Raw genomic sequence first — 15,742 nt, 5'->3', positions numbered from 1 at the left:
TGGTTTCTTCAAGACAGTACTGGTTGATTTTGTTTCATTTTACCTACCATTCTGTTTCAAACTATTTTGTTTGTAAAAGGCTAATTTCTAACTCCTGTTTATGAAATTTATTTTTGCCAAGAGCAACAGGTGGGTCTCCAAAACACAGCTCAGACAAGAAATGAATGCCAGAATGTAGCAGTTGCCCACTGAATCATCTGGCAACTGGTTCCACCAGCACTGAAATAATCCAGGTTAATTTTGTGGAAGGTTCACAGTCACCTTTTCAAGACAGAAGGGAACCAATGAAGACCTCTCTAAGGGCACACACAACATCTTGAAACATCACCTTTTGGAATTAAAGAGACTTCACACATGCCCTATTATTTCATAGGAGCATTTAAAGAGGTTTTCAGCAGATTGTGCTTATCTAACTAATAAAGGGATGGGGCAGACAGAATATTTAAAAATCTATTTTCCATTCCAATTGATGGCAATTTGTGCTTCATGTTGGCTGCCCAAGGACTCATAGTCGTCTTTCAGCAGCAAAGAACTGGCAACACTATTTGCCCCATGGAAGAGAAAGTTCAGCAAAATGATTCTAGGCAACAATCCAGCCACCATTAAGCACACTGTTATAACTGGTTATTTCTGTGGAAACCGTTTAAGCAGGATTTTAAACTGTTCCGTTGAAATCAATGGGAAGTACTTAACTGTGGCTGGATCATCCCCAAAGTTTTGTTTATATATGCATGCTACAATCTGAAACATTTTTAACTTTTGAGTAAGGCCCATTGAACTCTGTGAGGCTTGCTTCTGAGTAGACACACATAGGATTGCACTTAAATATTTTAAAACACACGTTAAGGTTTATGTCATTTTAGTTTCCATTTTAAAAACTTCCCCACCCACCCGACAGGATGAAAATGGCACATCTACAAAACACAGCTTTTAACTCAAGATTTACCTGAGACCCTGTAATGTGAAGACAGGCAAAAGGAAAGATATGATATAAACAGTCCCCTGAAAGAAAGTACAATTAGATTGGCTACTACAAACACCAGGAGGGGGAAAGAAACAGGCAAAACTACTCTAAAACTCACCATCTCTACACTGGTTGCTAAGATATTTTATAGGGACATATAACAGCACTAGTACACACTACAGGAACACCAATCACTTTTAAAAACCTCATATATGCATGTATAGGATACAAGAGGATACTAAAGGTTACAGTTTTGCCAATTATTTAAGACATATTTTTCTCCCTCATGTATAGTGCATATACAATACAAACAAGGGTTATTTCTATGGCATTTGTTGAATGTATTCTTACAAGCTCTATTTTCAATCTAGTTGTTAGGTTTAAAACTACTTTAAGATTAATACTTGTACATCACTGCACATGTTGCAGCGTAATGCTATGGGGTGTACTGTGTGCAGTAACACACTTATGGGTGGCATGTCCAAGAAACACAATTCTCGCTCTTTCTCGTTTTAGACTGTCCCTATACCACTGCAACTTGTGGTGGTGGTTAATGGCATATGAGTTTGGAATAACTGTGGATTGCGAAGAGGGGTATAAAAGCAAAGTATGTACACCTCAAGGTGGTTGTTTTGAGGAAGAATTTGTCTTTGAAAAGTTATGCATTGTATATAGTAATAATTATTTTACAATTATTAATAGCAACAATTTTATAGACTAAATTCAGGGTTCAGGTACTTCACTCACCCTGCTGGCTGAAAGAGAAGAATACATCGAAAGGCTGTATAAAGAACTTTGTAAGAAAATAGCAGGGGCAAAAGACACAGATGATCTACAGAGCTAAACGCTAACAACTGTTTTCTATGTAGAAGCTACGATATACATACTATTGTAAGAATATAAAATTAGGCACAAATTATATGATGGCTTCTTGAGAAGGAGAGAGTGTGAACGGAAGAGTGGAAAGCAAGGAAAACATGTTTGAGACAAACCTAAAATGAGGACTTGCGTTTTCTTCCCTCTCTTCAGTTTGCCAAAATGATTAAGATATTTCAAAATACTGAGAACTGAGGCATTTTGATGAAACAGAAATAAAAACCTAGTAGAGTATTAATTGAAATGCATGAAATTAAGATAGGGGTGCCCATCTGCCTCAGCCTGGCACTCTCTTGCATCAGATTTCAAAACAGAGATACAGCTTTGTCTCCCACAGTATTCAACATCATGCTCTTATTTTATTTTTCTCCACACACACACACACACACACACACACACACACACACCTTTAAAAGAGCCTGAAAGGCTCATTAATCTCTCTCCACACCAATGCCAAGTATCATATTATATTAGTGCACTATATTGAAAGGCTGTCTCCTTGTATGCGTTACAAAGCAGCTCTGCTAGTGCCAATGTAACTAGCAGCCACTGAATGGAAGACATGTTGGCAGAATCAGTGGGCCGTATTCAGCTCCTATGGTGTAAATGCTGGAAGATTCAATTCAAACTCAGGGGAGTCTTTCCACTTTCGTATCTGGCATCACCGAGGTAGGAATCTAGTCCCATATGTTGCATACTAACTCTCAGCTGCATCCTGCAATTTTAAATTGTTTCATACAACCAATTCCAGCTTGTGTGTGAAGCAGAATAACTGCAGGATGAGGGAAAAGAGGGCCATAATTTAGAGAGCACATGTTTTTGTGTATGATATTCCAGGTACAAACCTCAGAATGCTCATAAAAAGAGATCTCAGGTTGAGAAAGACTTTGGCCCGACTGGGTCTAAGATAGCAAGTTTCAGGGCTGCCCGCATGTTAGGTTTGGTAAGGAACAGGATCAATAGGCCACTAGGCCTGACTCTTGTCCTAGCTATATATCCAGTTATGGCCACACATTCCATTAAGATATTAGGGTGGTTGTAGGCTGGGGCAAATAGATATGAAAAGGATTTGCCAAAATGGCAGCCCAACCACTTAGTTGTAGTATTCCAATAATTTTACATATTAAGACACTTGGTCCAGAGATGGTTCCCAGGCCTAATTTAATGTCCTTTAAAATCAATAACCACAGAGCAGGAAAACAAATTGTTGTGACTCTGCCACACTCAGGCAAACCTAGTAAATTTGCCCCGCCATTTTAGCCCCTATATTTACCGGGTTTTTGCAGGTCATGAAAGTAGGCTATGGGTACTTCTGTACTAGATGGTTGTTTTGGTAACACATTCACTTTTTTTGTGAAAACCAACAGTAAGATGGTAACTATGGATGTATCTGCCTAGCACAACATATAGTTGCCAACCCACTTGTCTGTCAGCAAAACTAAACCACAGGCAGTGCTCATGGTGTTCCCAGATGGTGCCAGCAACCTGTATCCCACTCATATGACTGCAACGGAACAAAAACTATTTGTGTGAAAGAGCAGGATTGGCCCAGCGCTCACAGAAGCAATTTCCCAAAGCAACTGACTGATTGTCACTGTTTCACAATGAATGCATTTCTTCCTGGGCACCACTGTGTGTAAAAACCCAACCCAGTACTTAAAGTGGTCTATCTAGTTCTTTACTACAAGCATGCAACGGTATATCTTACTTTCTAAGCAACCACTTTCAGGCACTGTGAGGAGGAAAAGGGACAATGAGAAAGAAAGAAAGAAAGAAAGAAAGAAAGAAAGAAAGAAAGAAGGAATGGGCTGTACAACATAGCCACAAGTGGGGGAATTACTAGCACTGGGTCTCCAGTTCAAAATCTTTCGGTGGCAGTTTAAGTCCAAGGGAAGACGTTCCCAGTGGGTCTATCATATTCTGGTATCGTTCACCACGGTGTTTAGCCAAAAATGGTCCCCAATCTGGCTGTGGAGAGCAGACCAACTTGAGCCTCTAGAATTTGCAGGAGGGAGGAGAATTAAAAAAGTTACAGAAAGCAGATCAGGATCAGGTGAAATTAATGATATGTTAATTACACTGCACAATATTATCACAATACTCTGCCATTCAGTGTTTGTTTTCCACAAGGCTAGTAGAAAAAAGCATTCAGGTTTTAATTATCCGGCCTTCTGCATCTTCTCTCTCTCCTGTGTCCCCAAAATCAGGCACATGAAAACAACTCACAATCACAGACACCCTTCACCAAATTCACACACCAAAGGACATGTGCTCAACTATGTAGCCCAATCATCTAAGCAGTAGGTTGCTGCATGAAAATAATTGGATTTTTGTTTAGCAAATTTCCCCAAAGTATACAGATGACCAAAAAGTAATACAGTGCCAAGACTATGCAAATATTTTAATTATCAGATCACAAATTATTTTAGTACTATGTGTGGAGGGGAAACAATGAGTTAATTCTGCAAAGATGCAGACAATTAAAAACTGAAGTCATTGTTAAAGATAAATAATTTGACTGGTGAATTTTATATAGAAAAAAGCAAAGAAAAACATATTTATGATGGTTTAAAAGGGAACAATTATATGTTTATTGCCTATTAAAGGGAATCAAGCCTCCATATCAGTTATTTTAATTTCTGCTTAATTACCAGCTTGCAACCTTTGCCTCCCAAATTGACTGTAATGAACTGGGTAACTCCAGCTACTGTGCTGAAAATGAAATAACTGCTTCAGTGAAATAATTTCCTTTCAGACAAGATGCAATGTTTTGGCACTACTTTGGGTAATATCATTTAAAAGAAGAAGTGATGGCAGGTTTTTTTGAATATGCAAGCTCTTAAGGTTAGAATTTGATGAACAAAGTTACTGACTTGAGAAAGAAGGGGTGGCAGCCTGAAAAATGCAATAGGTTTTAGTATAGGTTTTAACTCACTTTACAGGTAGTTCAGAAGAATCAAAACAAAACAATAAACTCTTGTTTTTATTGCTTTGCTGTGTCACTACTTGATAACTCAGAAGCTATGTTTGCTATACAGTATGCTTATTTTGAAAGAAAAAAATGATAATCCCCAGAAACTGGGCCTAGTGCAATTATTACTTGCAATTTTATGTAGTATTGAACACATAGTACTTTCAAGTATTCAAAGCAGTTTACATACACCATTTCAACAACAGTTCAGACTGTGGAGTGTCTTGCCTCATCCACTAGGCCTAAAATCTTTCAACTTGACTCCATTATGTCAATAGAACAGGCCCTTAAATATTGTTGTGAGTTGGGCGGTTAGGCTATATGCCAAACCCTTTCTAATTCCTGGGTCCAGCAAAGATTCAATTGTTGGACTAGCCAGGCCAGCTGCTTGGTGAGCTAATGCCCCTCTAATTATGGGCTGTTAGGGTAAAAAAGGAAGTGGCTTTGTGCCAGAGGACAAACAGCTGGGCCCCTACCTCACCTGGCTGTAAGAAAAAAGGACATGGAGCAGAGTTGAAGTGGGTGCTCATGTGTGTTAGGGGGCTAGAAGCAGGCAGAAACTGGAGAGACAGAGACATGCTTGGTTTCTATTTGAATCCAAGGCTGTGGCTATGAGAGAAGCAAGGCCTTCTGGGGTGTTAATGTTGTGATCCTCTCCATTGTAGGCTCAGGTTGTCTATATGTGTAAATAAACCAAATCCCATAAAGACATCATAATCTCCGCTGTCCCTCATTCCATGGAAACCAAACCCTTGGGTAAGGGCCTGGAACCCCAGGAATCTCACACTGCTTGAAAATTTGTGTGCAACAATATATTCTAAGTCAATGTGTACCATCCCCACTCCATCAGTGCTGAATCATTATTATGTTAATGGGATGTGATTCTTTTCCTTTTCTAAGCATTGTTTTTGAAACTGGTTTAAATATGTGAGATGCCAAACTTATCCTATGTCCTTAAAAATGGAAGAGAAGGTGTAAGACTTACCTCAATAAATCTGCCAGGAGCTATGTGCATTTTTATCACAAACATAACAGGAATCCAGATAACAGAACAAGCTAGCATCAACCATCCGAGTACCATAGACCAGCCTGGGTAGTGGTAGCTGCCATAAGTCATGGGTTCCCACTGGTAGAAGCTGAAGCAAAGGATGAACTGGTAAACAAACAAAAAACACCATCAGCAAACACACTTGGATACAAACTGTACAAAATGTATGAGTACATTATACATACACACACACACAATTTGATTCATTTGAAACGGTATGAGTGCACATAAACAGTCCATATCATTATACTACAATAAATATACTTCTATAATCAGATCAGAGCCTCTGTTGTACCAGTGTAAACCTAGCATAATTCCACAGACATCAATGGAATCAAGTTATATTTACATGTGGGAATGAGACCAAAACTTTGTACCTACAGTAAAAAACTTTATTATGCAATCTATTGGCAGTGTAACTGAATGTAATTGTATTATTATTTCATTGCACTTACTGTATATAGAAAAATGCATCTGCTTCTGCTGGTACATAATTCAGTAACATCTATGAACTGCCTACATTTGCCATAATTTAACACAGGTTTATAACACTGTTGCCATTAATGCATATATAAAAAATGACAACTCGTGAGATGTAGATCCATTTAAAAGCAACCTTAATTATTCCTATACAGCAAATGTTAGTTACATCTAATATTAGTCTGAACAAAGACAAAGACAAGAAAGACGCAGGTTGGCTTTCTCCCAGTCTTATGTAAAGCACTATATGCATGTTTATCAGTGTGAAAAACTTCCTCTGTTATAAACAGAACTCCACACATGTTACTGTTGCATACTGTATCTTTCTTCCCTTAGGCAGGACAGTGACCTAGGGGTGATTCTGAGCAGAAAAGGGGTAGATTTTGGCTAGAAGAGAAAGAGTTGGGCAGTGCCTTCTCTCTTTTTTTTTTAAATGATATTTATTGAAAATTTTTAAAATTACAGAAAAAAACACAGCAGAAAAAGAAAAAAGAGAAAACAAAGAGAAAACAAACCACATCAAACAATGCAGATTCAAAAAACAAAAATACACCACAAACAAATAAAAACAAATCCATCATTCTCGAATCCTCAACTTTCATTACCTTCTTTCTTTGACCTCCTCCTCCTCCCTTTTTTTGTATCCTAGTTATTAATTATCGCAGCAAATCCTTTCCATATTTCATAATATTCTGTCATTACATTACCTTAATCTATTTTCATCTTATCTTATAGAAAACCTTAAAACTTAAAACTTAAATCTTATTTTTACCAACTTCTCATAACCATAATATTCTTACCTAATTCTTTAAACATTTTTGCTAGAGCCAAGTAATTTCGTTCCAACATTTTTCTAACATTCATCAATTTTATAAAACAATCCTAATAATAAAAAAAAGAAATAAAAACAATCCAATCTTCATCCAGCGTCCTTTCCTCCTGGTCCCGGGTTTTGTCAGTCCTTTTTATCCCATTGATCTAGCGCATTAACCTGGTAACCTTATATCCGAGGCCCTTAAGTCTCTTCCATGTCCCTTCCGCGGCTCTTCTTCATATTCTCCTTTCACTCGTGGGAACTCCAGCTTGGTAATGTTTTTGACCCTTTTCAACAAATCAGCCCCTTTTCCAAAGACCAGACTAAACTCCATGTGGTATTTGAAAACATGTTTCAGAATCCCTCCAAAATTAAGAGCCCCCACAGCCCCAAACATCTCATGGCCCATTGCCAGACTTGGAAAGTCCAAACATCCCTGCATGGGGGGGGGGGTCTATCCAACCCCCCATTTCCAAACCAGTCCAAACTTTATCTTTCCAAATCTGGCTTTTTCCAAGTTCATTTGTCAAGTCCAAAAGCTCATGTTCCTGCAGGGCCACAGCTCCCTCCATCTCTGGCGCCCAAATTTCAGCAACATCCTCTTCTCTCATCTGTTCTGTCAGGGCACACTCCTGATTTGATTCCTGGGTGGGCTCCATATAGTTTCCCACTGCCTGTTCAAAAATTCTGACCGCATTAGTCATCAAATCCGTCTTCTCATTTAACTGTTCCAGTAGGGCATTTGTTTTACAGAGAGCACACCACAGAGCTTCTGAATACATTGTCCTACAAGGTCACAGGTCTATTCCCACGATTGTAATCTGTAACAGCTGCAAGCTCCCTGGAATTAGTTACAGTTTCACAGTCTCCCTCTAGGGGGAAAACTTCTATTTGTTCTTTTTTTTAAGTACAAATCTAGCAACAAAGTTTCCTTTTTGAGATATTTTGTCAATATTTGTTCCTTTAAAATGCAAAAGGGAACAGTGGAATCACTATGTTTCTCTTCTTTTAGCTGTCTGTCAAAAACGTTTGTCTCTGGTCAATGAGCTTCAAACGTCAGTCCTGACACCCCGCTCCAGGATCAGGACGGTGGAAAGTTACTTTACTTTAAACTCACTTCTGCAGGTTTAAACAGTCCGAAAAAGATCCCCCTTCTTCTCCTGCTTCCGAAGGGGGGTTCAACAATTTTAAAATGATGAAAGTTAATCTTTTAAAAGCTATTTTCTGAGCTCTAGTTTACGTTGTCTTTGCTTTATTCTGTCTACAAAGAAACGGAAGGCTGACTTCCTGTTTAGACCTTCCCGTTTCAGTGCCAAATTGAAGTAAATTTTTAAGTCCAATTCCTTTCTGCTCACAAGTCCTTATTTAAAGTCCAATTGTCCGAAATTTAAGTACTCACGGGTGATTATTTTAGAAGCCAAATTGTCCCAGGAAAAAGGCAGCGCTCTCCGGCAACAGCTATGCGGCTTCGCTCCACGGAAATAGCAGTTGACTCTCAGGACCGCGCCACTTCCCCCTCTTCGCTTCGGAGCCCGTTAGTGGGTTCCTTTGCGGGTTGGGGGGGGCACTAAGGGTGCCCGCCGAGTCCCATGGTCACAGGCTTCATCCGCCTGTGATTTTTCAAAGGGTCCCCGCTTCACCGTAGCGGAAAAGACCCGTTTCGCGCAGAGCTAGTCCCTCCAGATCAGAGGGAGTCCGCCATTGCCGATGGCGCCACCCCGGAAGTCCTTCTCCACCATTTCCTCAGCTTAAAGACACAGCCTCTCTTTGCTGCTTTGTTGTTGTTTTTTAAAGGTGTTGTTTTTTAAATTTCCAGAATTCATCTGGTGATAATCACAGTGACCTTCACTACATCACACTGAAGTACTGAACAATGGCATCCCTTGACCTTGCTGAGTTTTGCTGGGTAGTTTTCAACCCCATCTGCCTACCAATATATCATATATAATCTAAAATGACTGGGCAAGTGACGTGTGGTAACACAGGGTAGCCTAAAACTGAAATATACCGTAGTTTTGTGGGGTATTATTCTACTCCAAGCCAGTCTTGGAGTGGTAAAATCTCTCAAAACAAAATTATGTGCATTGTGTCATAAAAAGGGCACTTACCTCTTCTCTCCTGGATTGGTTTATGTTTGATAAATCACACAGGGCCTCTCACCCCACCCCCATTAGCTTGGACAAAAGAGCATCCCAATGATAAGGAGGAGAAGGAAAAGGAAATAGATTTTGTGGAATTTTTTTGTCCGAAAGTTTTTCATTTATAGAACACAATCTGTAAATAGCAAGCGGATGAACTCTGGGAGCATTGCTTGCTGCCGTCCAGGTGGCAATAAATTTGGAGAACAATATTGATGCAATTCTGCAATCGACAATGCCACCAATTTTTTAAAGTAAGTATTTAGTTTTAGTTAGTTAAAAAAAAAAAAGGCAAGATTTCCATGTTGTGATCTCGCAGTCCTGTGCCTGGAGTCTGGGTAATAAGGTCAACATGTCATTTATGTTTCGTGGGAATAGTAAAGTCTTTTTGTACCTCTAAATCATCTCTGCTTTTCCAAAAGGAAGTGAATAAAACTATGCAACAATACTATACAAATTTTAACCATTTCTGGGTCAGGGTGTTCCATTATGTTAGCTATTTAAATATAGCATCTGAACACACATATTGCCTACCTTTCTGTCTGCTAACATGCATTAATATATCCTGGATTTTAGTGGGATTTTTCAAAGATAGCATCTTATTACTTTAACTGGTCTTAAATTAACTAACTCATTTACATTCATCACACTTTTTCTTTCTCATAAAAATAATAATCACCTATTGACAGAGACATGCCGTTCCCAATTCATAAGAGAAAGCAAAGAGATGATGAGGTGGGGGGGCGGGGAAGAGGTGAGAGACAAAATTCACAACAGTTGTATGCATGTGCGAATACCCTTGCCCATGGTGTCTCTGATTTGTACCACTAACTTTAATCTACAGTAGGAATGCTTAAATGTACTGATTTTTTAAACGAGTGGATTAATTGTTGTGGTTAGGCTTTCAGTCTGGGAAGAAAGGTTCTAACACTTGGACATAAAGGGTTTAAAATCTTCTACCTTCAATAAGCTGTTCAGATGTGGAGAATGGTGATGAAGGATTCTTTTATCTCAGTGCAAATAACAGGTGCTAAGAGAATATAATAGTATAGGGTCATGTTCAGAAGGAAGTGTAGGGTGTTCCTTCCTCGGGGATTCAGATTACAGGCAATGTGAACAAACGGCTCTTCCGTTCTATCTTTAGAATTCTGAAATTGGTCATTAATCTGTTTTAAAATGCAAAGGTATCCCCATAATACTTCAAAGTATAAACTGCAATAAAATAGGAGAGACGTCAAGAAGCATATGTGATTATGGGTGCTTATATAATAAATGCCTTTGTTCAATTCCTCCACCCCAATGATGATAATGTGAGTGCCACACTGTTTAGCAGTTTGCAGATTGACCTTGACGACTATAGAAATATTAATGGATTTCCCCTCCCTTTTTCTGTTAGCACCTCACAACACACACACACACACACACACACACACAGAGAGAGAGAGAGAATATATCTAGCACTGGAAAATTGAAGCTCCTGATACAGAGTGGCACCTAGTGGCACTAGGAATCATTTGCTGCTAAATTGCACAAACATTTTTTAAAAAAATTGTATCTTGTGCTTTGCATTGGAATACATTAGCTGTGCACAGAAAGCAAAGCCATGTTTACTTAGAAAGGTTTGTCACAATGACTCAATTTCAGTAAGTGAACTTGATTAAGAGAGCAGCCATTGTTCTAGAGAGAAATGAATACTTGGCAACACATTACTCCACCCAGCCTAAAAAACGAGTTCACTTCTTAGAAAGATGGCATCTCTGTTCAACAGAGCATTTAAGCATATGGCTTACTCAAATGCACTCCTCCTATCAACTGCCATGAGGCTCATTTCCGTCTGTGAGCGCCTTGGCAAACCTGGAGCTTGAGATTTTAGCCCTTTCCAAACTGACAAATACAATTAGGTTCAGAGTTTCACATTGGTTAGGCTGCATGTGTTCATTCCTCCCAGTGCCACACAGCTGCTTTTCCTGTGCTAATACTGTGGGAAATACTTAGGACTTAGGGCTCCGCCTATATTATGTGAGCAGGTGATGGTGTAAGGTGCTTATTCATGGTGAGATTCTGTACACTGGAAACAGCTGGGGCTGGCATGGTACGGTGGAGCTGCCCTAACACCAGCAAAGCTGCAGCTTTCCTTGATGGGATGCCGCAGGGCAGGGCAGGGCAGGGCAGGGTGATGCCAAGTCATGGCTGCATGGATGAACCAGCAGAGCCATTCTGGTCTCCTGCCAGGGCATCAACACAGCCTTGACCTGGCTCTACCTTACACCACCCAGGTAAGCTGCAGCATCACCAGTGTTGGGATGACAGCAAACTGGCTGCTACTGACTGGAACCACCTGGGCGAGGTCAACTGCATGGGCCTCTTTGCTTCCTCACCCAGATGATTCTGAAATACATATACTTGCCATTTCAGCATGATAGCTCACTGCAAAGCAGCTGTCATACTGCCTAACTTATTAAGTTAAAGTAAGTCATTAACTACAGACAGGACTGCAGCTACTGCAATATGAAGCGTCTGTCATTTAACCTATGATGAAACTGAAGCTTACAACAGAAAAACAACAATCCTATATTTATATATATACTTTGCATCCTTGTTTGGTTCATACTTGCACAGTATAATTTCATTAATGCATGAGTGAGAACATCGAGCACAACCACTGAAATTGATTTCAAAATAGATAGGAGCTATGCAAGAGCAAGTTCCTTCATTTCAGTGCATTTCAATAGGGCTTGTTTTGGAGAATTTATTGGTGTCTCATCATCCCCATCTAGACAAGTTGCACACACACACACACACACACACACACACACAGTATGAAATAACAGAAAACAAGGATCAGAAATAAAGGGAAAGCAGCCATCTAATGAATAAAGATTATTCCGTGATACTAGAAGCTTGGATAAGTTACACTGCAGTATTTGGCAGAGCAATCCTTACAGAGGAGCAGAATGATGGATCCATCATCAGCTCCAAAGTCTTTCAGCTTGCACTGGCCAGAGTGGAAGATTGTGGTGGTGTTTCCTGTAATTCCAAGCTTGTGTAGAAGAGAGGCCCCAAACACAGGGATCCATGGGTTTTGGATCCAGTGCGTTCAAGGCTACAACACCCTGCTCCACCACACCCAGTGGCTTTCCCATTGGCTACAGCTGGAAGTAGTTTTCCATCTGACTAAATAAAACAAGGACATCTCCCCACCCTGCTATGGTGGAGCTCTCCCCTCCCCAGTTAAAACCCACCTGGTGGCACTTGTCTCCACCTATGCCGGCTGGAAGAGAGCTAAATACATGCAATCCTACCCCCATTGGTGAATGTGGGTATGATTGTTCTCTAAATACATTGTAGAAATCTCTTTTTGTTTCATTTGAAAATAGCAGGTTTAACTAACAGATGTTGCGGCTATTATTGCATGATTAGCAGTGAGGAAGAAGAAAAAGTGTCAGAAAGAAACAGATGTTTCAGGATAGTCTTCCCTTCTCAATCGAAACCCCCTTTTCCTGATGCTTACTGTTAAAATAGTCGGGGTCACAAAAGCCCAACAGACTCTCCAGAATTTGCTTGGCTGGAATCCAATCATCATCTCAATGTCTTCACAAAATCTTTGCAAGCCTGTAAAACAAACAAATGTAAATCCAAAATGCAAAAGAGACTAGGCTGCAGCTTACAAAATAGCTATTGTGATCTCCCTTGTGTCTAATTATGGGAACAGACACTCTGACTTGTCAGCCCAACTCTTCAAGAGGCATTCTAACCATATGGTATAATGTGGGTTATTATATGGATAGCCATCCTAATAAATTATTTACACTCACAAAATTGGTACTGTAATAAATATTAAATATACTTCTGGCTTTTCCTCCCATATTTTGAAACACAAAAGATAAAGCCTATGCCATTTTACTTGCTACAATTCTGCAGGATCATACATTTATTTTTCTCATTTTCTCCCTAAAGAAAATGTGGTGTTCCTTGTTGTGGCAATGAAGATTCATGAAAACTTAATTGAAATGAATGGAAATTACACACAACAGCAATGTTTGTGGAATTGCTCTCTTGAAAGCAAACTTTTAAAAAACACAATCATTCCTCCTCCCAGTGCCTGAAAACACATAGCTCTATTAGTCAGGCTGGTAATGATTCTACTGTAACTGGTGAAATCAGAATAATTGTTGTGTACAGGTTTTGTTTGTTGTTCTTGGTTGTTAACATCCCCTCTATAGACAAATAGGTGGGGTAGAAGCTGGGAGAAAGGCTTCTAAAACAAAGTTCAGGGTGTGCAAGATAATATTTTATGTATTTATTTAACACAATGCAAATCCTATCAAAGTTCCTGCTCTGGATGGGGTTACAGTGCTCCTGAAGGTGCAGGTTTGTAGCTTGGAGGTACTCCTGGATCCTTTGCTGTCGCTTGAGGCTCAGATCGCCTCAGTGGCCCTAAGTGTCTTTCATCAGCTTCAGCTGGTGGCTCAGCTATTCCCGTATCTGGACAGGGATAGCCTAACCACTGTCGTCTATGCTCTGGTAACCTCAAGGTTAGATTACTCCAATGTGTTATACATAGGGCTGCCTTTGAAGACGGTTCAGAATCTTCAGCCTGTGCAGAATTCAGCGCCCAGGTTGCTCACCAGAGCAAGACGGTTTGAGCAAATTACACCAATCCTGGTCCGACTGCATTGGCTACCGATTAGTTTTCAGGCCCAGTTCAAAGCACTGGCTTTGACCTATAAAGCCATAAACACTCAGGAGCACAATACCTCAAGGACCGCCTCTTCCCATATGAACCTACCCGGACCCTGAGATCATCTTCTGAGGCCCTTCTTCGTGAACCTCTTCCTCGGGAGGTCAGGAGGGTGGCAGCATGAGAATGGGCCTTCTCTGCAGTGGCTCCCTGTCTGTGGAATGTTCTCCCCAGGGAAGTTCACCTGGTGCCTTCACTATACACCTTTAGGCGCCCGGCAAAAATGTTCATTTTTAACCAGGCCATTGCCTGACTTGATCTACATCCTATACCCTTTTTAAAATGCTGGCTCTTTGGGGGGGGTGTTATTGATGTTGTTGTTTTGATTTTATGTATTTGATATTTTATGTGAACCGCCCTGAGACCCTTGGGTATAGGGCGGTATAGAAATTAAAAAATGAATGAATGAATGAATGAATATTGTTGCATGTCCCCCCGATCTCCAAACTGTGTGAGATTCCTTTTGGGATGAGGCACAGTGGTGTCTTCATAGGAGCCAACTCCTAGGGGCCGAGGTCACATCAGCCCCCCCCCATAAAATGTTTGAGCCGCCCCCCAAGTTGGTACGCATTGCCATTCAAATAATGTGCATGCGTCACATCTTGTGATCAATTATGCAAGGCGGGGTTTACCTGCCCCACCCCCCAAAAAAATTCATTCAAATTGGCACCCCGGGTGGCTTTATGATATATGGTTTACAAATTTATACACACTGAGCCTATGGTGGAGGCGTTCACAGCATTAACACCCCAAAAGGGTCTTGTTTCTCCCATAGTTGCAGCCTTGAATTCAAACAGAAATCAAATATTCCTCCGCTTCTCTTTATCTGTCTCTCTCTATCTCTCTCTCTCTGGATTGCTGCTTTTCTTCTTACCCACATCCCTGCAAATTCTGGCTTTGCCCTTCTAACTATCCACAAGTTGGGGGATTTATCATCTCACACAGGGCTCCTTTCCTTTGTTGCCCATAATGGCCCATCACCTAGGCGAACACCTCATCAGGAAGTTAGCCTGGCTTATATTTTAACACTTGCTGGATCCAGGAGTTAGAAGGAATTCGAGGCATAGTCTACTTCCTCCCTCCCCCCAAAAAAACCCTTGTAACACTATCTTGGATATAACATATTGACTTCACTATTAAAAAGTGGGTGTCAAGGACTGAAATTTAGTTGAATATTAACTAAAATGCCAACAAAAATTACTAGATAAAACACCAACAACAAATTCATCCAGAAAAATATTCCCCAGTATCAATAGAACTGTTTCCCTTGACGTCAGTAATAAAGTCAGGACTGTAATTCTCACATTATTTCAGTCCATTGCCTCTTTTGTTTGCTATGCCTTCACAAGATTGCCACATTATCTAGTTTGTTGCACGAGTTCTACGCACACAGCAGGTGCCTTCTGTCTTAATAAAAAGGGACTAATATTGATTTGGTGCAGCTTTCTTTTCAAACAGGCAATACAGCAGCACAGCACCATTTTGCACTAGATAACAATTGGACAGCGTGATTCCCCCCCCCCCTTTCCATAGCTATTCCTCACACTGCTATTCCTTACTACTGCCTGGTAACAGATTTGTCTCATAAAACCCCCCACAAAACATTGAAAAACTGCCACTGTCATGAAATATTCACTCGTTAAGGAATCCCCACTCTCCCACCTTGAAACAAAATGAAATGTGTAACTTCTCTGTTTTGGTGTTTAGGTC

General features: G+C 40.2%; 1 protein-coding gene across 1 annotated transcript in view; it reads right to left on the bottom strand.

Annotated features, from left to right (window-relative positions):
• Nucleotides 1-1,824: 1,824 nt before the first annotated feature.
• The window catches only part of SLC6A5 (solute carrier family 6 member 5), a 65,146-nt gene continuing 51,228 nt past the window's right edge, over nt 1,825-15,742 (bottom strand). Inside the window, exons 14-16 of the mRNA XM_080983295.1 lie at nt 12,803-12,903; nt 5,797-5,964; nt 1,825-3,835 (exon numbers count right to left, since the gene is read on the bottom strand). Of these exons, the coding sequence (XP_080839421.1) occupies nt 3,680-3,835; nt 5,797-5,964; nt 12,803-12,903 (425 nt within the window). The 3' untranslated portion in view covers nt 1,825-3,679. The remainder of the gene's footprint in view (nt 3,836-5,796; nt 5,965-12,802; nt 12,904-15,742) is intronic.

Source organism: Podarcis pityusensis (assembly GCF_964106645.2).
Source record: "Podarcis pityusensis genome assembly, chromosome: 1".
In the NCBI taxonomy this organism is placed as follows: Eukaryota; Metazoa; Chordata; class Lepidosauria; order Squamata; family Lacertidae; genus Podarcis; species Podarcis pityusensis.
Note: the sequence above shows the minus strand (reverse complement) of the source record. Positions and strands in the feature narration are given on the sequence as shown.